Genomic DNA, 26,600 nt, shown 5'->3' on the forward strand with positions numbered 1-26,600 from the left:
TCAAGAGGTGTATGAGTGTGAACTCGCATGTGCATTTAATTGCAGCCTTTAATGAACTAGATCAACTTGGTTGCATGTTTGAGAGCTTCGATAGTCTGCTGCCACCGTAAAGTTTGGCTCCCGTCTGTGTGTTCCTGCCTTGCGCTGCCTCGGATAGTCCAGCTCAACAGTGCATCAGTTCTGTTCTGCTAGCTCAGCAGAAAACTGGGTTAATGGCGTGTGCACATGTGGCTGGATAAGGGATAAATCTCACCAAGGGGTTGCCTATCAGAGCTGCTGCAAAGGATAAAAAAGCAGGAGTGCCTGGGAGCGAGGAATAAGAAGTGGCTCAGTAGCTTGGCCCATCTTGTCCAATTGTACCCCAAAAGCCATCCTACCTGTCCCTCTTCCCGTAATCTGTATCCAGTAGCAGTAGCCCTGTGTAAATGTAGTGAGTGGGACCAATGAAATGGTTCTGCTGGCGAAAATAACAGAGGAGTTATTCTCGGCCTGATCTCATTCTTTGGTCTTGCTTGTGGCGTAGTCATGGAGCGCTAACACAAACCCAGAGAAGGCAGTGGGAGGGTGCAGGCGGTACGGGATGGCTTGCCGCGGTGGTGGGACCACACCCTGTGCGTGCTGGCGCGGCTCTCTGCGGCACCCCGAGCAGCTCCGCGCCCCCCCGAGCAGCTCCGCGCCCCGTGGGGAGTCCTTTGGGACACGGGGTTCTGTGTATCCTGCTGTTGTAGCTACTCTCCTCTATATTAGGAAAGCTCAAGTGCTTGAACTAGATGAAGCTTAAAATAACAAAAGGTACTTCAGCAATCACAAGCTGGTCTTTTATAAACTATGTACAGTCCCAACAGAGCTATTTAAAACCTAAAATAGGTTGGTGGCGAGGGAAGCAAATGTGGGTGGGGAGACTGAATATTAAGAAGTAGTGTAGAACTGAGCCGTTTCAGGGAAATCCTGCATTTTAGGGAACCGTGACCTAAATAGATATGAAAAGGCAGCCAGCCTAAATGAGACCCTGTACCGAAAGGAAGTTGCAGGATTTGTCTAGCTCGCTGGAAATGATAAAACTGAAAATCACAGGATGATGAAACAGCTTTACCTCACACTTGACTGTGCCTGCAGTTAAATTTGGAGGGATGGCTCATAGTCTGGGCAGTCAGATCCCACAGTAAGGCTGTGTTCTAGCTCCTAGAAGTCTGGCTATTGTTCAGATATTCAGTGAGTGATGTGAGCTGGCCAAGAACTTGACGTGCAACTCCCAGGCAGTGCTTTGGATGTCTGAAACAGGCAGCCCTATGTGCAGCTGCCCTGCTCCTTACCAGTGAGCTGAAATGCTACGTGTCTCTTGGTTGAAGCACAGAGAAGCACATGAAACAGATAAGCACGCTTCTGACTTGTTCATCCAAACACGAGAATCCTCTGGAAGGACGAGCTCAGTCACAGCGGTTATCTTCATGCTGTCTTCCCTGTGGAAAGTCTCTTGAATGATAAGCAGAGCGCTTTTTTTTTATTTGCCCTCAATTCCAAGTTACTTCTAAAACCATTCTTAACCACAGGTGAATTTAGAGACCTTTACGTAGGGAATGAGTATTTAGTCTATTAGCTCATGAACTTACTGTACATGTGGTGCCTCTATGCAGCTCACACTTGTCTTGTTAGCATCCTGTCTTGATCTTGTTTTGAGTCCCTTCCAGCAAAATAGTTGTTCGTAATTTTGGCAGGCATCCACTGGATGCTAGGTTTGTAAAGCTTATTGGCTGTCTGGAAATGTGTCTTGGCTACCAGGCTTGTCTGCTTAACCCCTTGAACCGAGTCTTTGCAGCTGTTAAACGTAGCGGGAAATCCCCTGCCTTTGGAATGAGGCTTGGGAGGGAAGAACTAGACTAGGGCAAGTTTAGGGGTGGGAGAAAAGCTGCTCTCTAAGAGTCTTCTCAGAAAATCTGAAATGCTTCCCGTGGTGGTGGGGAGCGTTGGAACTGTTTTGCTTGTTAAGTTACTGCAGGAGCAGCCAGGATCATACCACTGGTGTGTGGTGTACAATTTAAGGGGCGGGGGGACCCACAGAAAATACTTGTTTGTAACCTGCGAATAGAATTGCCTAGGAGGGGCACGCAATAGCTGCAAGGAATGTCACCCGTACCACTGCTGGCATTGCAAACACACCCGCTGCCCTGCTGACTGCCTTTAAGTTGAAGAGCTTTAGCTAGGGATGTGCTTAAGCTCAGACATGGGAAGTACAGCTGCCAACCCTACTGTTAGGGTGCAGAGGCCATAACAGGCATATACCATTTATCCAGAGAATAGCACCTTCTAACAGGCACAAAACAAATGGGTGTTTACCAAACAAAACAAAAAAAAAAACCCCAAACAAAACGTAAAGCTACCTGGAGTGTAGAAGTTGAATGATGGCAACTGCATATGGCTAGATTTTGCTTTGAGTTTTACCTCCTGATCCAGGTGTTGTGGAAAAGGGGTCAGGGTTTTTTCCCCATTATTTTTTTTAGTCTCCTTCTGGGTGGGTTTTGAGTCGTAAAGGATGTTGTCTCTAAGTAGCTCAAACAACAGGTACAAAAATAGTTATTCTAAGGGCCTCTTCAAACTAGCTCTAAAGAAATAGCAAATGGCAACGTTAATGGCTTGGAACAGCTACAGGAAAGCAAAGGGAGGTGCATGAGGAATCTATTTATGAGAAAGGAAATGGCAAAAATAGAGGAATTGATCCATTGCACAAGGTTGTGAGTAAGTTGTGTAATAAGTGGCATACAAGTATCTGGACTTGACTGTAAGTTTGGGGATCCACCCATGGCTTCTTTTACTGGCTTGATACTCTCATCTTGCAACTCCTTTTGTCAAACTGAAGCTTGTTTGCCCTCTGGACAGGGTGGCAAGCTGCTGGCAGCCACGGTGTTGAAACAGCACTGGTAGGATGTGACTACTTACTATCTGCTTGGTTGAAAAGGAGGGAATTATATTCTAGTAGCTTTAACTTGGAAACATGTCATTAGTGATTTCGGAAGTCATGCTGTGTGTAGGGGGTAGGGGAATTCCCTGCCCTTTTTTTTTTTTTTTTAATTGTTTTGAATGAATAACTCTGTAGTAATCTTCTTATAAAGTAGAACTTTTATTCCTGAAAAAGTTGCCTGCCCAAATCAGATTGCTAATTAAATTGGGTAAATGATGCCTCCAGAGTTCTAAAATGCGGAGTTCCCCAACCTATTGAGAAGCATTGGCGTAGCCCCGGCTTTGCGTGGCTCTGCGTTCTTGCATTACTAGCGCGCGCTTGCTGGTACTGATCGAAGCAGACAGCTGGGGACCTTTGAAACACTGATTATGAGAAAACTGAAAAGTTGGGGCAGGGTGGGTGAGGTGAGTGTGAAGGCCTCTAAATAAGGCAGTTGCAAATGTCAGCCCCTTTGCATAAGGAGTGGGCTTTTCTGAAGCCCTCTTGTGAGCTCTGTAAATGTGGTTTGAAGGAGACTTCATTTTTTAGAGGGACTGTCCTTGGGCGTAATAAATCTGATTCCCCACCACTTGGAGGGGGGAAAAAAAGAAGCCCTGGTTTATATAAGGATGCCTGAAGTAGACGCCCTGACTAGATACGCGTAACTGATCTCTGCCTGATGGACCCCCTCAGGCTCCACTTGCTAACCCTGTGCTCAGGCCCCTCGCAGTACTGGGTATCGATCGCTTGTAAAGGGGGACTTCAACCCAAAAGTGGTTGTGGCTTCTCACACTTGGTCTTGAGAACCAGAAAAGCAGCAAAACACTGCTGTGTTGCTCTGCTCTGTAGGCATTACCTGTTCAATGGCAGCAAGTGTCTTCAAGGAAACTGGTTGGTTTTTGTTTTTGTTTTTTTATGGGAACATTCCTGTTTACCACTGGCTGTATGGAAGAATTTTATTTTCCTTATACTGGGAGATGAGCAGTCCACATTCATTTCAAAATAGTCTCTTGTGTTAACAGCCAAACAAATGCCTCTTTGGGGTGCTGACACTACAGTATGACAGGGTTTATATTAGGATAAATCACTTGGTTTTCTTTTTGAAACTGGTTGCTTTGGCATTATATTTTGTACCAGATTTTTAGAACCACCTCAGTCAACCTCTTCTCCTTACCCTTTTCAAGAATAGGGGTTGGCTCTTCCAACCTCTGGATACAATGCCTGCTATAAACCCTGTCAGAAAACTTGTACAGAAAATGCGGTTGGAGTGGACACAGAATCAGCTTATTTTGAACCCCTTTGTTAGATAAAGCAGAAATTCTCTGCTCTTCCACACTCCGCATGGGGCAGAGGTGCTTCTAAAAACTTCCACGTTAGTCGCCAAGGGCTAGAAGAGTGGGTTACCTGCAGCGTAGCTTCTTAGTGGCCAGTGTGCTGTAACCAGCTGCCCCCACCTGTGTTAGCGAATGAGTGCTGTACAGGTGGGTTTTGCTGGAAGCTACCGGCAAAGTGCGTTCTGCACTGGCAACACCCCCTCGGCGTCTCCGCTGGAGCGAGATGCGTGTCGGATGCGCGCTGGTGTCACAGGGCCCGTCTGGCTTCCTGCAGCCCGGGCGCTCCCTCCTCCACCCTTTCTCAGTTCATTTTCTGCAAGCAGGCTCTTCAAAGCTGTGAACTTTCTCAGCCTTGCCTGCTGCTGCAGCAGCTCGCTTCCTGTGGCAGCTTTTTCCTCTTGCTGTCCTCAACAGCTTGGCTCTTGAAGCCGTGCGAAGGCTGCAGCTTGCTGCCCGCGTAGGCCATCTTGCCTTGCCGGTGGAGGTGGAGGGAGGGACACGGCTCTAACGTGGCTTAGTTAAGGTGTGGCTCCACAGCCGCTTCTGCATCTAAGCTGGGTTGCTGCTGTGCTTCTTCACAGGGAAGGAGTACGACCACGTGAGCACAAATCTAGTTAGATTTAGCCTGACTGCTTCCCTGACCGGGCTTGCTGGTGCTCACGTGAGAACGGGGCTGTGCAGTGAAGTTGGGCTGCAGCAGCTGCCTCTTCCCCTCCTGCAGAGAGGGCACGGCTGGTCTGCACGGCTTCGGGGGGCACCAGAGCCAGCAGAGCTGTCTGTCCTTCTGGGATGTCTGCCGATGGTGCCTTCTCCCAGCTTTTCTTCAGTTTATCGTTCAGCCAACTTAGTCGTGTATGATAATCATGCTGCAATTCAAGTGATTTGCTCTTTTATCATTTTTAGTCCAAATGCTGACCTAAGTATGAGGTTTTATTGATGGGGTGCTGCTCAGCCCTATCTGCCACTTGATTTTAAACGAAGGAAGTTTGTGGGGGTGTTTTTGAGTGAACTTACTAATACATGCGGTATACTTGGGGTAGAGCAGTATATTGCATGTGCTACAGGGCTCTGCACATAGAGGCAGTGGTTGTGGACTCTCCTTGAGGACTCGGATCACCTTTGTGATCTCCAGGTCAGTCAGCAGCAATGTGCACTTTCCAGTGGAACCTGGGGGACGCTGCCAGTTCCTCATGTTTTCGGTCTATAGCCCAGTGATGCGTGTTTCATAGCACACTAGATGTATGATCTCCTCCATCCTTCTGCAAAGGGGGTGGTGGTGGGGATAAGGGAACAGGCCAGAAAAAATATTTGTTGCTGACGCTAACAAGTGGAGCTTCTTTCTGTGCTTCCAGACTACAGTTCTTGATGTCTCTGCCAAGCTGAACTCAAGCAGTGGTTGAGCCCATTAATTGAGATTGGAGTATCCAGGCCCTTGTTCCTTTTGCTGCTGGCTGCTTACAGAGAAGCCTGTCCTCCCTCTGCAGGTGGCTCTTAATTTAGTTTTCTTACAGGTACAAACTGAAATTTCCCTCAGTAGATGACACTGAGCTGTGGAATTCAGCATAACAGTGGATGAAATTTTACTGTAAGCTTCATGTAAACCTGCTGTTTCTTGTGAGTCCGGCTGTTACAGTTGGCATTTTTCGTGTGTTAATGACAGCCACGTGTGTCTTGTTCGTGTTAAGTAGTCTGAAGCTTGTAATACTGAGCTAGTTTTAAATGGTGGTTGGATGCATAAGGGAACTTAACGCATAAGAAAGGCAGTAAGCTGCAAGATCCTTAGGTATCTCCGTACCTTCAGAAATTTGATCCACCGTCTATACCTGACTGTCCTGTGTTATGTCTTAACATACAGCAGGTGCCGGCGGTTGGGATGTGTTTATAAGTAGTGTATGGCTGAAAGGTACACTCAACTCTGTATCCGCCTGGCTTTGTCGGAAATGACATTAAAAATAGCCCTAACTGAATAACTGACAACTACTTCTGCAAAATGAGCTTAGATGCTGTGCTGTCAAATGTGCAAAGAGAACAGGGCAGGGGTGGGGAAAGTGCAATTTCTTTTTCCCTCTTACAACAATCATGGGGGTGTCACATATATCTGGTAAAACGTTTCCAGGTAATGATCTTTGCTTGTGTCCATCTTTAGCCTTAGCATAAGGTGAGTAGAAGATGTATGTGCAAAGAAGCTCAGTTTTTCTGTAACATCAGCTCTTTGTCTTCAGGCTCTGCACTAAAGTCATTAGGGGCTCTTCAGAGGGTGAGTTCCTGCTACAGGCTGTAGTTAGGTACCAGAACAAAGCCCAGACACAATCAGTGCCTGTAAGGGTGATGTTATAACATGCACATAAGTCATACTTCTGGCTCACTGGTACTGAGTGCATCGAAGGCAGCCAAGCTTCCTCCTCCACTATATTAAGGTGACTTTATTCAAGTTGTCGTAGTGGGGTGGAATGGGACACCTTCCTTGGCCTTACTGGCCCCCCTGTGGCTCCAGTCAAGGGAGGAGTGCCGTGTCCCCAGCCGAGCGGGGAGGAGGGTGGTGGCGAGGGCTGGGAAGCTCCAGGGAGCCATCGGGAGGGTTAATGCTCTCTCCCGGGGCTGCAGGGCAGCAGGGCCAGGGCTGGGGCCAGGGGTGTGCCTGCCTGCTGCGGTTCTGTTCCCTGATGAGCTTAGGGGTATGAAAAGGCCCTTTAAGACTGCTGGAAGGGGGCTTGGTTTAATTAAGTGTAATCCCTTTAGAAATTGCAAGCGCTTTCACATGACCCGATTCCAGCCTCACCCTGACACAGAGGACCCAGGGCAGTTTCGGCAGAGTGCTGGCACTCGGGAAGGAGACAGATGTCTGTGAGTATTGCTGCTGCTGCAGGTGGGGGGCATTTCATCTGACACTCTTCCGAGGCCGCGCAAAGCACGATGCCCTGAGACGCTCTGCGGGCCGGCGTGCGACTCCTGTCCTCACAGCGGGGCCTGTTGGCTGGCCAGAGCGGTGGGAAGTGAAGTACAACCCTGGGGAGCGCTTGTCCTCCAGAAAACACTCGTGTTTTAAGGGACAGGGGAACAATTCTCACTATACTTGCTGTACTGTTGCTAATCTTGCTGAAAGCCAAAACTGGGAAGGTTTTTAGATTATTAGGGTGCCTTACAAGATCTTGAGTTCAAAGTTCATGCAACTCCAGGTGGATTTGACGTGCTTCTCTGGTCAGAACTGATGCATGGTGTTAGTCTAGTATCTTTACCTGCAGTAACTGCTGGGTGAACTGGTGCTCTATAGCGTAGAGGGTCTATAAAGGATGGCCTGGAATTTCTTTTTAACTGAACTTACTTCTGTTCCGTAACAGTCAAATGAGCAATAAAGTATGACTCTTCCCTATGCCATTTTCTCCAGAGATAGTCCTCTTGGTGGCTTGAAGCTGGGAAGCATGAATATCTGAAGCTTGAAGCCTACAGACCAGCAGGGTATAACAGCTTCCTTGCATTCAGGAAATCCAGGGAGGAAAGAAGCTTTAGCTCGGGGTCAGGGGTTTGTAGAGGTTGATACTCTGTTGTGCTGACTCTACCTGTTATTCTGATGTGAATTTCCAAGTACTCTGTTCCTCTCTCAACTTATGACAAACAGAATTGTCTGTTCTACCTCTTGCACTGCTCAATGCGCTGGGGCATTAGTACAAGTAATACATCCGTTACTCAGTGTGACGGTATCGGTCTTTCCTGTTTGTCCTGCCATATGCGGCTACAAATTTTCATCTTAGGAAGTAGTTATAGTAGGTGATTAGTAGGACTCACTCAGAGACGTGGAAGATAATCATTGCTGCTAGTAAAACTTACTGCAGAAAGTGAGACTTGAAAGTATAAGGGCAATGTTAAAATTTCTGAAAAGATGTTGCAGATAGGTGCCTGGTACCACCGTCTGTTGTCTGTCTCCTGTAGTCCGCTAAACGCCACGGGAGGAGGGTGTTGGTGTCCTGGCGCTTGTGAAAGCTTTTGCCTATCAAAAGGAGCTTTCTTTGGCTGCAGCTGCTCTGGGGGCTGGAACAGTGTCTCTTCCATGCAAGAGGTTCTGCCTGTGCAGGAGGTCTCGCCCTCACCACGACACTGTCCTTGGCAGCAGGAAGCTCTTTAATGTGCTCTGGTAGTGGCAATCTTTAGCTGTGCTTAGACTGGCAGAACAATGGTAATTCCTCAAACAGAGAAGAGGAAGAGTTGCTAGGTTTCTAGCTCTTTCCTGTAGCTGTTATGAAATGAATCAGTTAAATATGGGCTTTTTTCTTGAGTATGTCTTAGTTTGGTGAGTGTAAATTTGCCTGTTGAAATGTGATACTCGAATTTTCTTGTAATGTGCAAGACAGCCTCCTCTGGAAGCTTTTCATATAATGTTGCTAGCTGTTTGTATGCAAAATATATTAAAATGATGATGGAAAGACAAAAGAAGGCTATTTAGAGGCCACCTACTAGGGTAAAACTTCTGCTAGTTTAAGATATAAGCAGAATTTAGAGGGTTGCAGACACTTGGATGCAGCAGTGAGTGCGTTACAAATGCTGTGATGAAAAAAACTCAACGAGTTGCTTTAAAAAATTTGAGTATAAATTACTGCTAGGATAGTATTTCTGGTAAATCTTTTGATGATGAAATCCAGTAAGTCCTCTAAAACCACGTCCTGACTGTTGAAAGTTTAAGACAAAAGTTTACTAACAATAAATTTTGGAAGAGGGGTGTAGTGTCCTTCAGGAGGAGTGCTGCCACTGTGGACCTTGTGATCTGATTGCTGGTGGGCAGTGCCTTTTTCTCACTGTATTTACTGCTGTTCCTTACATCTCAGCAGGGTGCACCTTGCCTGTCTGGACTGACAGAGCTAGATTTGTATGTGCTCAGCAGTCCAAGCTGGTTATCTTATTGAGGAGCGTTTTACTCTGTTTGCAACACAAATGGTAAGGATGCTGATGGTTATGCCAGCTCTCAAACCTAGGAAAACATCATTAGATGGTTTAGAAATACAAAGCATAAAAGCTTAATGCTAATGAATCCCGAGGCTTTTCTTAGAATAAGCACTGATGGTAAACTAGATAAATGGTTTAAAAGTGCCTTTGGCAGGGTAATTCTCAAGGGACGAGGCAAACAAGAGTCTACGTTATGATGAGACTGGATCAAGCTGGCTTTCTTCTGGTGTAGCACTTCTGGTGTGCAACCCTTGTGTAACATCTGTGTTGGGCAGTCCTCGGCTGTGAATGCCTCAGTAAAGTGGTTTTGCTAAAAGTAAGACTTCAAGTGAATGAGGAGGATGAAGGTAAACATGCAGCGCCTGGCACTTGTCAGGCCGAGCTGGCAGCAGTCCGTAGATCTCTCGTAGCTTGGCTGAGCTGCAGGCAGAGCGCGTTAAGATCAGTGGAAGCGACTCGCCAGTAGTGAGGTGGCCCCTGGGTATCTTCCAGAACGAAGCTCCCTTGCTGCTTAGGTTTTCAGCCTTTTTACATCCTACGAGAACCGATTTGTATTTCTGTGCCGGTACGCAGGCTCTTGAAATGAAACAAAACACTCGGTAAAGCTGCATCTGCTCTGAAGTTTTGTCAGGCCTCTTATCTGCTAACTGGGAAAGGCGAGCAGTGCCTCCCACCACCTGAAATGGTAGAAACCCCACTTCAGTTTTTTCCAGTTAGCAACAACTGGCTCCAAAAAAACCTGGCTTGGTAGCATATGGGAAGAAATTCTTTGTATGTTGTTTCCACACCAAGAGGCTTAACAAAGCTCAGTTTTACAGCAAACTAACTTCTCAGCCCAGTATTAAATTACTGTGAAACTAGTGGTTAAAATGTCACCGGTACAGCCCAGGACATGCTTTCCCCAGCTCAGCCCGCTTACAGTTCACAGCAGTGTGCTGTTGAATGTGTTAGAACTTTGTTCAGATCAGGGAAGCTAGCGTTACCTGGGTGTGGTTCTCTAACGCACAAGCCTGTTTCCTGTGGTATCTTGGCTCGTGCTGTCCTCTAAAATAGCACAGGCTGAAGTGGCAAGTGCAGACCCCATTCAAGACTTTGCTGCTCCTAAACCTTAGGTTGCTGCTCATCTTGAGCACAGGGGGCTTTTACTAGGGGAAAAAAGTATCTCCCTTCCTATTGAATGTGCTAATTGAAGCATAACTGGTCAGGCAGCTTAAGTGCATTTAAGTGAGTGACAGTGAAGGAATTGCTGGTTCCAGCATGGGACCTTATTTTACTGTGCTAACAAAGATGTGAGTCTTACAAATAAGTAATCTGCGTGAATTATGAGGATACGTACTGACGCATCTTTATTTTAAATTTTAAGGTCTGATTTGCTCTGAATAGCTTAAAAGCTATTTGGGCACAGGTTGCAAAGAGCTGCCACAAGTGTTTCGGTTCTGTTTTCTGGTGCTTCCTCTATGTTCAGATACTTCAGTGTTCAATTGCCTGTGCAGAGGATATCAGATAAGAGTAGCTACTGTGTTTTATCCATAAACAGTGGAGCAAAAAGACTATTTTTTTTTTTTCATGGTAGCTGGTACATTAGTGTTTTAGGTGAACAGGAAAGACTTTAAAACAAACAAAAAGCAACCTGTTGCTTAATGGCTCATTTAATGTAACTCCTCTTATACTTAGACATGGCTTATGGACATCTTTGATCTCACTGGTAGGCATGCTGGGCAAGTCAGGATTACAAGCCAGCACTCTTTCTGGTAGAAGAGACTGCTTCCAAGTATAAGTAGCAAAGCTGTTTTTGGGAGTGTTCAGCCCGTCTAGCAAGCGACTGGGTTCCTGGTTCACCAAAGCATGGTGAAATTAGCCGATTGTCAACATCTAGGATCGGAGGAGAATAATTTTGGGAAGGTATAGCAAGAGAACTTAGGGCAACTGCATGCTACTAAAAGCTGCTAATTTTAAACAAAACTTGATTGCTTATGAGTTTAGGTCATTTGCTCTTTCCTTGCTACTTCTATGGGATGGTTTTTCCTCTGCTTGACTTAATTGTGTCAGAAGGTTCAGAGGGTTTCAAAACCAACTTATTCCTAGTCTGCTTGTTCATGGTATCTTTGCTTCAATAATGTCTAAACAGCATTCCTTATGCATGCAATGGTTAGAACTGCAGCTCTTCTTGACTTCAGCTTTGCTGTGCTAAGCCTACCTTTAACTTCTTACAGAATATGCTTAAATTTTTAGCTAAACTTAAAACCAGAAGACCTTTAGGTTCATCACGAGGAGATATCAAGTACAAAATAGTGGTGTGCCTAGGCTCAAGTGGGCTTTTTGGGAAACTTCAAAATATATTTGGATGTAGTGGTCTCTTTTGGCACTTGACGTAGACTTAACTAGCAGAACGCTTCTTGCTTATGGGGAAGAAAACCTGGTTGTAGCTCTCTTGCAGTCTGCTGCTGCTTTCTTAGTACAAGAGATGTGAAATCTGTCCATATACTCAGTAGAAATACAGGGGTCGGAACTGGCTGCAATCATATCAGTATTGGGTGGTTCCTTGAATATTTCTCTGCTTACTCTAGCTTTTTTTGGTTTCTAGTGTCATGTGGTTAGCTTACGCTTTAAATGTGAGTTTGAGTTATTCTTACTAAAACTGTTCACAGCATAATTCCCCCCCACCTCTCACCCCTCGAAGGCTGGTGGAGTGTGCTAAAGAGGACTGATTGCACTGAAGAGCAAATAAATTAGGATTTAGTGATGTGGGGTAAATGGCTGTTGGCAAGAAAGAGAACTATGAATGCAAGGCCTGTATGCTGGGGTTTGGTGCACTGTGAATATCTCGTCTGTACGACTTCAAGTTTTGAACCTTTGCTTTGATGGAAAAGCATTAAAACAGTTTGATCTAAAATATCTGCGGCTTGTGTTCATAAATGGTGAAATATCTTTACCTTTTTCAGTTGATAGGTATGCAAATAGAAATGAGTTCTCAGGCAGCTTGGTGTACTTGCAGGCCTTACTTTGCCTGGTCAAAAGTTAAGGCATCTGCGTTCAGGCAGGGGTGTTCCTGTCTACCCCTAAGAATCTACACGATGTTTTCCAGTAATGATCAGGAGTTGTGAAAGGAAATGGCTATGTTTTACACTAATCTTTGAGGTGAAATGCCTCTGCTGTTTAACTTGCTTTACGAGAACTATTGGTGACAGATGTACAGATGTCTTCCTGCTTCTGTGGGATGAAACTGCGAACTCCCTTGCTGCAGTCCCTTGCCACTTTCATTTCACACGTGAAAACGTGACGGCGAGACTGTCCTGTCGAGACAGGATGTGTCATATAGTGTTTCTTCTGGAAGACCATTCATGATCTTATTCTCACATCTAAGGCTAATATTGTCATTAAATCTTGACTGCAATATTAAATTACACCTAAACCATTTCTGCAGTGTTTAAAGATCCTTCACCTCCCTGAAAGAACTGGAAAGCAGTAGGCAACTATAGAGACACTTGTACTGCTTTGTGAAGTGTCTGCACGTAGTAGTGCACGTTAGTTCAACATGTGTCCTTTTTGCCTTAGCACATGAGATCATCCTTGTGTCCTGTCTTGCTTCGTACCTGCAGCCCTTGGAGCATATCAGGGATTCTGCCTTATTTCTCAAATACCCATGGAGACTGGAACAGTATTGCTCGTGTTGACTAGTCTTCTGTAGCAGGCTGAATTGTTAATGCTTCCAGGGACTTCCTTGATATTCGTCCTTCAAATGGAAGAGTTGGATGTCTGGTTGTGTGTACAAAGATGTTTGGAACATCTTTGCTTTTGTGAAAGACACCAGAGTGTTCTACACTAGAAATTCACCTTTATAAGCTGTAAATGGCTCTCACGTGTCAGTATATAGATGGGAATGTTAGTAGGAACAAAGAGGATAAACTCTTACACTGTGAAACAGGAAAGTTATATTCTACAGGGAAGCTGGGAACACTGTGCTGGTAGGGCAGATGGCTTTGTAACTGCTGGCAGTGAAGTTCCTGGAGGTTTGGGAGCTGGTCCCTGGCTGTAGGCAGATGTTGGTTTTCGTTAGTGGGTAGTGTCACTCGGAGCATGTGTTGTAATGATGCGTTTTCTGTCTTCCAGATCAGTGTGCGTGTTACCACCATGGATGCTGAGCTGGAGTTTGCCATCCAGCCCAACACTACAGGGAAGCAACTCTTTGATCAGGTAAGTGATGGAGCTGCAGAAGATGTAAAGTTGATGCAGATCTTGTGATTCTATTAAGGCAACAGCAAACAGTTCCTAAAGGACTTCAAAGATTAAGTGACAGTGTGTATAATAACTTCAAGAGAACTCAGCATAGTAAGAAATTATACATTTTTTTCAAAACGGCTGCATTTTTTTATGTCTAAGAATGCGTTAGGAGCTATTCTTAGCTCTAATGAACTGAATTGGTGCTATAGCTCATAATAATAATAATTGGAAAGCAGTAGATGTCTGCAGTCATAATTCATAAGATAGGCAGAGTCTTACGAGGGAGCTAGTAAGCTATCTTTGGTTGGCTTACTTGCAAGCATTGTGTAATTGATTGCAAAGAGTAGTTGGTCTCTAAAACAGGAGAGGCTTAACTGGGTTTCAGATGTTGCTGCAACCCTTAAGTGCAGGTGAAGTGATATTCTATACTCCCATCAGGCCCTGAGGGAAATCTTAAGAGAAGTTACGTACTGTACTGTATTGGGCTGTCTTCAGCTGGGTGCTTCAGCCTTCCCCTGCATTCACTGGCTAGGCACATTTCCTCCTACTTTGGTCCAAATAGAAGCAGGGAGGCATGTGCAGCCCAAAGTTGGAGCAGCTGAAGACAGACATTATCAATGGCAGCGGCTGAAACTTTGACAGGCTCCAGTATGTTTCTCTGCTGTAATCCTGAAGTATTTGCTACTTGGAGGAAAATCTGAACAGTAAGTTCATAGCTTAAAGAAAAGTACAATGAATCTTGGATTAATGACAAGATGAAGGAACTGCCAGACCAGGTATGTCAGATATGGGTGCGGTTCAGTAGTGCTAAGTGTTCTGGGGCTAGCTCTACATAGTACCTATCTTAATGAAGAGAGGAACTTAAGGGCTGACCCACCCATAGAAGTCAGCTATTTCATTTGGGGCCAGCAAACCTAATTTAAAATTTTTTTTAGATGTATAACCACAAACTACTACTTTCTCTCATACTCAGCTGGATGATTCAACACTAGATATTATATTGCGCTTTGCAGCCCAGCCCTGAAATGGAGGGAATAGAGTGAGATCCTAGGCTTTACTAAAAGAGCATCCTTTCATAATGGGAAAAGCAGAAAGGCTTTCAGGAAAGTTGTGAGTTGCAGTGTAGTTCAGCTGTCTGTGTGTTACTACATAGTAGCTCCTACATATTTTAGCCCTGTGTGGTCTCAAATCTGACAGTTTTTGATTGATAGAAGTGAGAGCTGGATTCTGTCCAGAATCCACGTGTGCAACGTGGAACTCCACCACAGTTAGTTCATGGGAGCATATGCCAGTGAAGCTGAGGCGACATACCCCCAAGTTCATCAGAACGTTAACTGTTTTTTTGGAGTGGGTGTTCTTCACATGGATGCTCCCCATGATTATTTTTCAATATCTGGTTTCTGACATTATCCAAGCAAAGGACCAGGTGCTAAGAAGTGATACTACTGAAGTCAGTAGTATTTTTAATCTGCACATGATTTTTTCAGTCAGCTCTAGACCATCTGCAGCTTTTGCTGCAAACTGACGTTGTGGTGGCAGGCATGGGCTTCAGCGACTTGTGTCTGTTTGGGAAGCATCTGATCATGTTTCCAGTATGGGAACTCTTCATGTCTTAGTAATTGATTTCACTCCTTTGTGTCATGTTCTCAAACAGCTGCACGTTCTCCTCCCTGCAATGTGTTTCACACAGCACCTGTCTAAACAGAAGTTTTGGTTTGTTTTTTCCATAGTTGACACTTTTCTAAGGGAGAAAACAAATGCTGTTGCAGAACTAAGTTTCTAAGTTGGTAATGTAAATGAGGCAGTGTTTACTTCAGCTAAATTAGATTGTAGGTGGAGTGGGAAGAGGAAATACAGTGGGGAAAAAAGTGTCTGAAGCTAGCTGTTAAACATTTGCTCTCTCTAAAAGGTTTGGTGGACACCATCTCTTTATACCGTCCATATATCACACTTGCTGGAATAAGAATTAAACTGTTTCTACTGCCTAGCACACGAGATTTCCTTGTGGAGGTAGTGATGTTGGTTCCTGACAGGGCTGATACTGAAATGAATGTCCTAGAGCCTCACCAGTGGCAGATGCCCAGGCTTTGACTAAACGATCAGTCAAAGACCTAGCGCAACAGTGCTGGGCGCTGTTAGGGTGGTACCACCACAGTGATGGTGCTGGGAAGACTAACCCGCTGCCAGGGCTTGAGAACGTTGTGAGCAGTAAGGTAGGGAGTTGGCAGCAGACGTGGGGATGTCAAAAGCCTTCCACCTCTAGCATGAATACGGAGTTTTGGAGGCTACTGCTATGCGAGTGGTTGAGGAGCCTAATCCCAGCTTCTGTTGCTGCCCTGCAATCTAATCATTGTCCCTTTACAATTAAGGAAACTAATTGCAAAGGAGGTGGCTATTCAGCTCCTGCCACAATGGGAAACGTTTCATCTTGGTCTCTGAATGCAGATACACAACAGACTGTTGTCTGTCCATCTCTCTCTCTTTTTTTTTTTTTTTAATGGGAAATTCAAGGCTCTTTTCTATTGCAAAATAGACTTTATAGTCAGACTTGCACATAAAGGAAAGCAAGTACTTCTTGTATAAGGACATGCTCAAACAGATTATTGGTCTTTGCATAAAGAACTAACTGAATACCAAACCAAAACATGAGAGCCTCTAGTGAGCTGACAGTAAATACTAAACTTGCTCCCTTTAGTATGGGGATGGGGCTTTGAATATATTGTCAGCTGGCATATATCCACTATGTTTCAAACGGTTGAGCTGTTCCTGTGGATTAGTTCTTGTAAAGGGATAGTCTGGAGCTGTTCTCCCTGCTGACACTGCTAACAGGGACTAAGCAGTGACTGCTGTCTGACTGATAATCTGTTCACTCTATCTCAGTTTCTGTCCCATGATGGGGTGTATAAAAACAAAGTTATGGCTGTTCATTTTCTAGCTCCCTTAAACTATGTTATGCTCCTGGAGTTGCTAATCTAGTGTTTTCTGCATGATGCTGGTTCTGAAAAAGGAGCTGCTTTCCTCAATGCTTTTGTGAGGGAAGGGAGAGTTCCTCTACAAAGCAAACTTAAGTTTTGCTGTTGCAGCACATTGATCTTCTGGTGTGAAACCTGACTTTTGACTCTTTCACAGAAAAAATTGTAAGATATCCTGCATGTTTTTGCCCTAGAGTGCCCTTTCACTTTGAGCTGGCAGTTCTGAGTTAAGCAAAAAGGAAGCTGCTAAGCATTACCAAGCTTTCTAGCTGCACAGCTACCTTGGTGCATGCTGCTGGCTTTGTTCAGTAACATTTAGGCAGTATTTGCTTCCACCTGTTGTGTATAAAGGTAGATAAATATATTTATTACGCCATGCATAATTCTGAAGGATTCATAGGATTCAGAAGACTCTTGGAAAGCTTGTGTTCAGGTAGTAGCTTCGTGAGGAGGAACGGTTGGAGTCTAAAGTTCCATAGTAATAATAGGTGAATGGGCTTGAGGTAGAAATGTTCCTGTCTCCCTCTTTTCTGCTTGGTTAGATTCCAGTGTGAATTTTTGTAGTGACAGAACAATGCAGATGTTTCACTGCTTTGTTGGAAATCGTCTTCTGCTGCAAAGTAGCTGGCTGTAGACATATCATTGAGCTGATATACAGTGCAGTAACATCATGATTTATACTAAAGCTCTTCCTATAACACCCCATCCCCTAGGCTTGTAACTGTACAGCTTTAGCTTAAATAGTTTAAGCTTGTGTGCACGGACAGAACCTGGCTTAATTGAGACAAGATGACTGTACTGTCTGTCTTCTGCAGCTTTGCTTATATACCTCTTTGCTTACGTACCTCTTAGCATCAGCTGCTAAGCTCCAGTGTTTACTGACTCACTAGCAAAACCAGTAACTCTGCTCCCATTCCTCAGCTGGTAGTGATGGATTAAATGAAGAGCTTGAGGATGGGCTATGCCTGTCAGGGGTGCTGCTTATCCCGCAGGCCTGATTACTTCACAGGTACCTTGAAATAGTGCTTTCCTGGGGATGCAGGGCCCAGGCACTGCAACAGTGATGGCTGCTTGTTTTCCTTCTTTGACCCTTTTCTGTATCAGACTGAGGTGCAGTTGGACTGGAGACTAGTGTGTAAAACAAAGCATTGCTTTGCTTTGTGTATCTCCTATAAGTGAAAGATTAACCCTTTCTCTGGTACAACTGCTTAGCTACTTATTGCTGTGGATGTTGTGTCCCTCCAATCTTCTTTCCTCTCAAACTTTCTTTTTTGGGGGTAAATTGATTCTAGCTGGAATCAGTGAGATTTTGGCCTGTTGGGGGGGCGGGGGGGGCTAGCCCGTGCCTTGGCTGGCTGGAAAGCTTTCGCAGAAACACCCTGGTTTAGTGGACGCTGCATCTTACAGGCTCCTCAGGCAGCCTGTGTACAGACTAGTCACAAAATCCTCAACTGCTTTGAATTCTGCGATGTGAAAACATACTCCCTTCTTCTGTCCCCCACATGCTGTATGAGCTGTCCCCCACAGCTTCTCAAACGCTTTGTTTCTGATCGCTTCTGACCTTGGATCCTGCTGGTGCCTTGCTCTTTCATGCCCCCTATTCCTGCTAGTCGCTGGTAGAGGAGCCTTAGCGGTCTGCTATACTAGGTCTGTTGGGTGGTGAATGCAGTCGATGGGTAGGGATCTCTACCCATTTGATAGGCCTTACATCAGGATCTTTTTAACAATGAGTTGTGGTTACTAAACTGTTCAGTCAGTACTTCCTTCCCCACCCTAAAATGAACTCTAGTTCTCCAACTTCAGAACAGGTTTGCTTCTCAGTGATATGCTTAGTGCTCTCTGAGCCTATAGCTGACCATGTAAACTTCAGTCCTTCCAATGCTAGCTTTTGGACATTGCAAAGTCCAGGAGATGGCGGCTTCAGCATGCCACTCCGGAATAAGCCTTTAGAGTAACCAAAAGCACCCAATCTCATTAAAGGTGATCTCTGTCCAATTAAGAGCCACGAAGCCAAGTCACAGGTTAAGGAGAAATGTGACATTAGAAAAACTTTAGTATCTCTCACTTCAGACTTTGAAAGCATGTGGTTAACCTTCCTAGGAGGCTTTTCCTCAGTTTCATGAGCTTTTGGGGTCAAAACTAAGCTTGTAATGGAAAGGTCCACTCAGCTATGGTTTAAAATTGTAACAATAAGCATCTCTGTGCTCACTCTAAACCTGATCACTGATGCTGTGTTTTATGTTCAGCATTGAGCCTAATACGTAGTGGAGTGCAGGGGTATTTTTTTATTTTTTCTTTTTAATTCTTAAGGATCCTACAGATTTCATTAAGAGCCAGAGCTCCTAAGGTTCTGAGTTCATGTGCCCTGCCCTGCCTTGCTTATCTGCTGCAGTGAGTTTAATGGTTTTGTAGAGTACCAGTTTGTCAGTCTCTTCTCTCATGGTTGCTAAAGCTTACAACACAGGCTTACCAAATCCCTCTCAACTTTTGAGTAACTCCAGCTGAGTTGAGCCGGTTTAGAATAAAAGTGGCTGGTCTCTCATAGCCTGTAAAATAAGCTTTGTGAGGAGGGAGACTTTAGAGAAGCCTTTAGCCTTGGTAAGGTCCTACCTACTAGTGTTTAAATACATAGGATACTGGTCTGGAGCACTTGATCCAGTAGATGAAAGCACTGAACCAAAAACTTACTATGGCAGTTTCATGGTAGAAAGCAGCAAGTCTCGGGACAGTGGCTGGTTCCTCCAGCAAACCCCAGAGCTCTTGTTTGTGTAATGAAGGCTTGTGGTCGAGTGGTATGGAAATGTGTCTCAAATTTCACAGGAACATGTGGAAACTTACTGGCTTTTATAAAAGCAGTAGTCCAACCAAAAATGGACTGCTTGTTGCTGAGGAGGTCAATGGCAAACTGTAATAAGCTTAAAAACTCAAAGAAGATCCTGTCATTTAGCACTTTGGCATTTTAGCACTTTGAAGGGAGAGTTAGAAATATATCCATCAGCCAGATGGAAAGGGAACAGTTGAATATTTATGGCTGTAGATGAAGCCCATCTTGGGTCTTAAGTTAGGGTACCTGGAAGACCATGTTCTAAGTCGTTTTTGACTACGGCATATGAAACTGCAGGTATGGCACCAGTTCAGAGCTCCTCCAGCAATAAGGTTTGCTAGCAGTTTTCTCTCAGAAGTACTTGACATGTCTGTCATAGAAAGGGAGAGAGGCCCACTTCATCTTTAACTAGGACAGCAGGTGAGAGTCAAGACAGATTTGTGCTGCGGTATAGCCTGGGATGCTCTGGCCTTTGGCACAGGAACTTGGTCTGAGTGGAATGTCTTCTCCTCTGCTTGCACGCTTTGGTCTTGCCCATGTGTAGATAGTGCTTTCATGCAGGATCCACACTTGTTTGCCAGTGTGGTGGTGTATTTCCTGGGCTGAGAATGAGGGCAATCTTCAGTCATCATCTTGATGTAAAAATCTATATTTAGGAGGCTGCTTATGGCTCCTCTCCTGCTGTGGGGCAGCACTCAATGGCAAGAACATAGTTTGGAAGGAGATGAGTGGGTGCTGAGGGGAAGAACAGGAGGAGTCCTGCAGACCTGGAAAATGTGGAGTAAGGAGAAGTGAGAGAAAAGGTTACCCAGAAGCCTTTGTGTTTCTTCTCTGAATATAAGTAAAAAAAAATTGTGCTACTGTGTGCTTAGACTGTCTGCAGAAGGTGAAGTGAGAGTCACTAGAAATGCACCTTTCCCCCTGAGGCAGTATTGCTCACTAAGTGGAATTTTAAGCTAATGGTACTTGATGAAGAGCTTTGTCATGGCTGGTCAAGGTACTGTGGGACAGCTGGCTTTTAAGGCTGCCTGTAATCTGTTGCCAGCTGTAGACTAAGCCTTGTACTGCAGGCTAAACAAGACCCAGGGTCTGACTTAATGTTCTTGCTGGCTCGAAAAAAAGATGTCACTCTCCAGCCAAGAGTGTAAACTTCAGGTATTTAAGTATAGTGGTCTGTGTTAAACAAACAGTACTCTGTATTCTTCTGTCCCTTGTGCCAGCCCTTCTCCATCCGCAGCCACTGCCAGTAACTGTTTGCTTTTTGGAACATCGCACAGTTCATCGGGGCTCTGAATGCTGTACAGCCCCAAACATAATTGAGATGCGAACTGCCAGCCAGACTCCTTGCAGCTGTAGAAAGCTGTTTCTTCTTCGTGCTTTTTTCCCTTGCTAAATGGAACTGAATAACCTGCTAAAGCTGAGGTAGGGGGGAGGACTGTCTTCCCCCCCGCCTTGATTCAGTAGCAGCTTGGGGGTGAGACGTTGTGTGCTGTGCTGTCTCCCCCTCTCCTCTGCCCAGTCCGTTGTTGTCGCTGCTATTGCTGTGCAGACTTGTGCTGTGGAATAAAAGTCCTTTTGTGCAGGGCCTCCGTGTGATGCCTTTCAGTTCCTTGCTGGCAGACCAGCTTGTTGAATTCCCAGGCGTAAGCTGCTGACAAATGGAAGGGAGGCAAGCAGACACATGCAGCAGAGGGGGGAGCTTCCATCCCATTCAAATGTGAATGCTGCCGAGCAGAGAGCTGTCTTTAGGCTCTCGGCTGGCCTTTCCTTCTCTCCTTGTACCACGTGCTTTCAATGCGTACAGCAAACGCTGATTCTTCCCCAAAAGTCTCCTTAGCATCACACATCCTACTGTGTGATACGCACAAGTGAAGGCTTATCTGCCCCACGTTCCCCTGTGGTTACAGGGGCTTTAGGCCAGCTCTCCAGTTCATATTCAAGCAAGGACAGACAGAATAATTTCATGGACTCCGGTGGGATGATGCATATAGACTACATCACCTTGCGTAGGTTTTGTCTCTGTGTGTGCTACTAATAGCGTGCCTCTGCGGAAAGCTCCCTTTGGTTTTTGGGCCTGAAAGGAGCTAGGGCCCTAATGCTGCTTTTGTAAGGCCAGAAGGAATGCCTCATCCAAGCCCTGAAGAATCGAACTAGTACTGCGTTTGCGGGGAACGTAGGTCCTTGGTGTTGTACCTTGCCAAAGCTAGAGACCACATCGGAAGGGAACAGAGTGCATCCTTAGGATTCAACAAGGAAGTAATTCAAAAGGAAGCAGGCATTTAGGGAGAAATCATACAACATGGGAGAAGGCAGTACAAAATTACCTCACCTTACCTGGCGGGGGGACACCATGGCCAGGCAGCCGGTTTTCCCAGGGTGAGGCTCGTCCCCTGCTGTCCAGTTGTTGAGTCCCTCTGAAGGAGGGAAGCTGTGAGCGAGCCCGAGGGGTGGGTGGTGTGTAAAAGCAGCTTACAGTGTCATTCTTTAGGTACAGGGTCGACCCAAAGGCAAATGTCTTCTCCCTCCCCCTTCCTTGTCTAGTAATGAAGGTGACATTGTTTGCCGGTATGAGAACAACTCCTGGGGGTTCAGGAGAGATGTGGGAGAACTTCAGTTTCTAGACTTGCTGCACCCTGTGGCATGTCCCAGACTTGCCAGGGCACAAAGCTGTGGCCTTGTGCTAGTGAACAGGCTTTGCTGAGAAACTTCCCCCTCCTTTTTACCAGCAGTAGCATTATACTGCAGTAGTCTTGCCCCCCCATGAGGCTCTTGTCTCTTGTTACAGTATGTCTGCAAAGCCTTCTTAACTCTTACTTACATAGCGCCCGTGGTGTGCTAGGGAAATGACGAAGGAGAGAGCTTACATAGCAGTGTAGTTAATTTCTATGGTGGCTCTTTGTCCTGGCACAAGGGATAGCATATCAACTTACCCACTGTAGTACCTCTTAATGGTGCCACTCATTAAAGAGCTGCATGAAAGGCCTGTCCACAGCTATCGGTGGAGTAGAATACAAATCTTAAAATAGCACAGCCTAGCAGGACACAACCTAGCAGGGTGATTCATGGCTTGCCCAGGAGTAGTACATTTGCATGACAAGTGAGGGGTGCACCTGAAAGTGGAGCTGCGTTGTTGATACCTGGCAGAACTGTTGCATCATATTTTGGCTATACATGTTGGCTTATGAGTAGCTGGAGAAAACAGCATCCCAGCTGTTGTTTATAAATAGCAACAAGCCTTGAAGAGATGAGGGAGAGGGAATAATACAATATATCTCCCACTTAAGACCCCTCAGATGCCCTATCATCTACGTATGTGCACCGTAGCAGGGGAGGCAGAAGGCTAGGGCACCAGTCGTCTTCATGTTCATCTGAACTTACCTCTAACATGTTCTCTGCCACCAGTGAGATCAGCCCATCTGCCTGGGGCTCTTGCTAATCATCTTTCTTCCAGGTCGTCAAGACAATTGGTCTAAGAGAGGTCTGGTTTTTTGGACTTCAGTATCAGGACACCAAGGGCTTCTCAACATGGCTGAAATTGAACAAAAAGGTATGTTTGCTCCAAGCTTTCACTTGTCCTGGGTTCCCTTCTCTTAGATGCCAGGGGCAAATTCAGTCTCCGTACTTCTGTCAGGGATCTGTTCTTGCCTCTCCACACACCTGAAGTACTGCAAGATTAGCAAGTTGGAATTGCCTTCCTTCAGTCCACACCCCCATCCCCAAGGTACAAGGAGTCATGGTGTCTGACGTGGTCCTCCTGCATCTAGTCCTGTTTGTTATCCAGGCAGGTCTCTTACCCTTCCTGGTAACACGCTAATGCAGTGCTCATGTGAGCATCTTGGCTGGAGAGAAACCTAGAAAGCAACCTACCTAGCACTGATCATAACTAGTGGCTTCTCATAAGTCCTATGGGGAGAGGTGATGAGGTAATTAGCAGTAAGGAATTGAAAATCCTTGCTTTTCTGCCCACTCACTTCTGCACTGGAAAGGAGAATTTTTTTCTAATGCATGCTTGTCTTTCTGTTCGTAAACGTGCTCTCCTTCACTTGGTATGTAGGCTATAAAATCTGATAACTCTGTTCTAGGTAACAGCACAGGATGTACGCAAAGAAAGCCCCCTGCTTTTCAAATTCCGTGCCAAGTTCTACCCAGAGGATGTGGCAGAAGAGCTGATCCAGGACATCACGCAGCGCCTTTTCTTCCTCCAAGTGAAGGAGGCAATTCTGAATGATGACATTTATTGCCCTCCAGAAACAGCCGTCCTTCTGGCTTCTTATGCTGTCCAGTCAAAATATGGAGACTTCAACAAAGAGGTGCACAAGTCTGGCTACCTTGCTAGTGACAAGCTGCTCCCACAGAGGTAAGTGAACCTGGGTAGTCTTAGACCTTTGCCTTAAAGGGTTTGGGATTTTTTTGAGGGGGCGGGGGGTGTCTTGATTGGAATGTTCAGAATAAAATACAGCCTGGTGCCTCTCTGAGCATTGGGATTAGTATTCATTTAATTAAGAGCTTTAATCTTAAACATCCTATTGCTACTGAAGAAACTCTAATCAGAAGTAGTGAGAGAAGCTCAAAACCCAAAAACCATAATGCTACAAGGAGAAGCACGACTGAATACAACTTGTCATTTGTCAGAAGTCTGAATACTGACTGGTGTGTCTCTAGCTAGCCTTATAATAAAACTGTATTTCCTGGAATATTTTTGTGGAGGAACTGCGATGTCAATGGAGTATTTAATGAAGCGTTATTCAAGAGTGATGCAACTGTATGCACATAAATGCAGTGGCTGGTCTCAAACATTCGATGTACTCTTTCTAGAGTTCTGGAGCAGCACAAGCTTAACAAGGACCAGTGGGAGGAGAGGATCCAGGTGTGGCATGAGGAACATCGAGGAATGATTAGGTAACTGATGAAGTGTGAAACTGCAGTATTTAAAGTAGTGTGCTATATGCTAGTGTGTAATGTATGCACACAAAAATCTGTGGCTTGCTTCAGGACGAGTTAGGTTCTTCAGGTTATTCTGCTCAGAGTAACTAGGTTCACATGCCTCTGCCCTTGCTAGTCCAGATCAGCTGACTGTTCTTAGTAAAACAAAACTGAGTTTGCAGAGTTTGTTGTTATCTGTTAGGGTGATGCTTGGAACTTTTGGCAGCTCTTTGCTGCTCTGCCCATGTAGGAAGACAGCACCTTCTTGCTCTAACGGCTTATAGACTCAAAAAGGAATATCTGCTTTCTTTTCGCACGCTGCAGAGAAGATGCTGTCTTGGAGTACCTGAAAATTGCACAGGATCTGGAAATGTATGGTGTGAACTACTTCAGCATTAAGAACAAGAAGGGCTCTGAACTCTGGCTAGGTGTAGATGCTCTTGGACTCAACATTTATGAGCAGAACGACAGGTAATAAACCCCGTCTCCTCATCATTGCCTTCAGCTCCGTTGCAGTATAAAGGCATTAAAAATTAATCTTTTCTGGAATTCAAGTCTTTAACTAAACTCTACAATTTCTATATCATTCTTGGCTGTGTTTTTGACACTGCCAAAATTATCTATAAAATGTGCTGCTTTGGACCAAAAAATACAAGAAATTGGCAAATCTTATCAAGCTAGTTTTACTTGTATCCCTAGTCCTCCTGCCACAGATGCATTCTCTAGTTCTGTTTTCCATTTAAAAAAAAAAGCGGCATTGAAAAACTGCTTCTTATATTTGTAGTTCATTTGCATGACTAATCTTGTTTGCTGATTCCAGTCAATGTAAGAGTACTGAAATATGAGGGCAGATTTGGTAGAATTTTGAGCTTTATATTGTAAGGCAAGAATTTGGAATGACTTGGGGCTTTTTTTTATTTCCTTTTGCTTTCCATTTCTGCAGGCTAACACCGAAAATTGGATTCCCTTGGAGTGAGATCAGAAATATCTCATTCAATGACAAGAAATTTGTTATCAAGCCTATTGACAAGAAAGCACCAGTAAGAAGCAACATTCAAACTAAACTTTCAGCTTCTTAGCTGAAAGATCTCCCCCACCCCCCCAATCTTTTCATCAATAATGTCAACACTGACTTAAGCAGTGCTCTACTACCTGATCTGTTCAGGGCAGTATGCACAGAATGGGTCTAATGGCAGTAAGGGGATGCTGGGATTTGTTTCTGGCTAGGAGGGTAGAAACTTATTCAGTATAACCTTAAGCTGTTCAAAGTCAGTGGCAGGGAGAAGCTCTTTGCTTAGGGTTTCTGATTCTCCTAAGACCGTTCAGATTCTCTGATAATACAATTAGGGATCTGAGGTACCTATGTTAACTGTGAATTTTGCAGCCTGTTGGCTTTAGTAGGGCGTGGGATGGGCTCTTGCAGTTTTTCACCTTACTTGAAGCTGAAGCTTCAGGTCATTTTTTAGAGTATTCTGGGAGGGTTTTTTTCTTGCAAATTTGTAATGAACATAATTGGTTATCTTTAAGGGTTATTAATTTCCTGTGTCAGCTGGTATCTTCTGTTCTTCTGGTCATTCTTGTTGCATTGCTGCTTGGAAGCATTTCCCTGCTGCTGTTGCTCCTTTTTAACAGAACAAAGTTATTTATCCATTGGACATAATGTTTAACATCCTTTCTGGCATAAGACGAAACATTACACTTGATGTGGCTGACCAGACTTGCATTAAATAACTACGTGGGAAGAAAGGTGGGAGAAGTCATAGTCTCAGTGGGCCTGGTAAAGCAGCTGCTGATGGTGTTTGTAATGAAACAGTGAAGCTAAGTCGCTGTGTACTGTATGTGCTAGGGATGCTTTACAATGAAACCCAGCACACTGAAACAACAAGATGGGCACTTCTGCCCTGTGTGTATTTGTCAGGTTGAAATTAATTCCTGAAAGATAGCTGTCTAACTACCACCGCCGATGAATTAGACACCGTTAAGAAAAGCTGGCTAGCAATTCTGAAAAGCTTAGGGAGTTGGAGCGTATTGCATACGCAGGGGGCTTCTTATGCTGAAAGAACAGGTCTAATGCTGCCTTTTTCTTGTCCCAAGGACTTTGTATTCTATGCCCCTCGGTTACGGATTAACAAACGAATCTTGGCACTTTGCATGGGGAACCATGAGCTCTACATGCGCAGACGTAAACCAGATACCATTGAGGTGCAGCAGATGAAAGCACAGGCTCGGGAAGAGAAGCACCAGAAACAGATGGAGAGGTTGGTAGGGTTCTGAGTAACCTGGACTTGGTCGATCACTGCACAATAGCATCATGTGGTAGATAAATTGCTGGCAGCACCTTAATCTGCTTGAGCCAAAAACAGAGCAGATTGCTTTCTGCTTCAGTAGATGTAATGGGATGATGGAAATGGCACTCATCACAAATGTGACCCACCATCACTTTCTTAAAGATTCGC

General features: G+C 45.0%; 1 protein-coding gene across 1 annotated transcript in view; it reads left to right on the forward strand.

Annotated features, from left to right (window-relative positions):
- Positions 1-26,600, forward strand: part of MSN (moesin) — a 48,000-nt gene that overhangs the window by 14,668 nt on the left and 6,732 nt on the right. The window contains exons 2-8 of the mRNA XM_072877534.1: positions 13,315-13,398; positions 22,673-22,768; positions 23,304-23,578; positions 24,037-24,120; positions 24,469-24,615; positions 25,088-25,184; positions 26,239-26,402. Coding sequence (XP_072733635.1) covers positions 13,315-13,398; positions 22,673-22,768; positions 23,304-23,578; positions 24,037-24,120; positions 24,469-24,615; positions 25,088-25,184; positions 26,239-26,402 — 947 coding nt within the window. The remainder of the gene's footprint in view (positions 1-13,314; positions 13,399-22,672; positions 22,769-23,303; positions 23,579-24,036; positions 24,121-24,468; positions 24,616-25,087; positions 25,185-26,238; positions 26,403-26,600) is intronic.

Source organism: Ciconia boyciana, chromosome 12 (assembly GCF_034638445.1).
Source record: "Ciconia boyciana chromosome 12, ASM3463844v1, whole genome shotgun sequence".
In the NCBI taxonomy this organism is placed as follows: Eukaryota; Metazoa; Chordata; class Aves; order Ciconiiformes; family Ciconiidae; genus Ciconia; species Ciconia boyciana.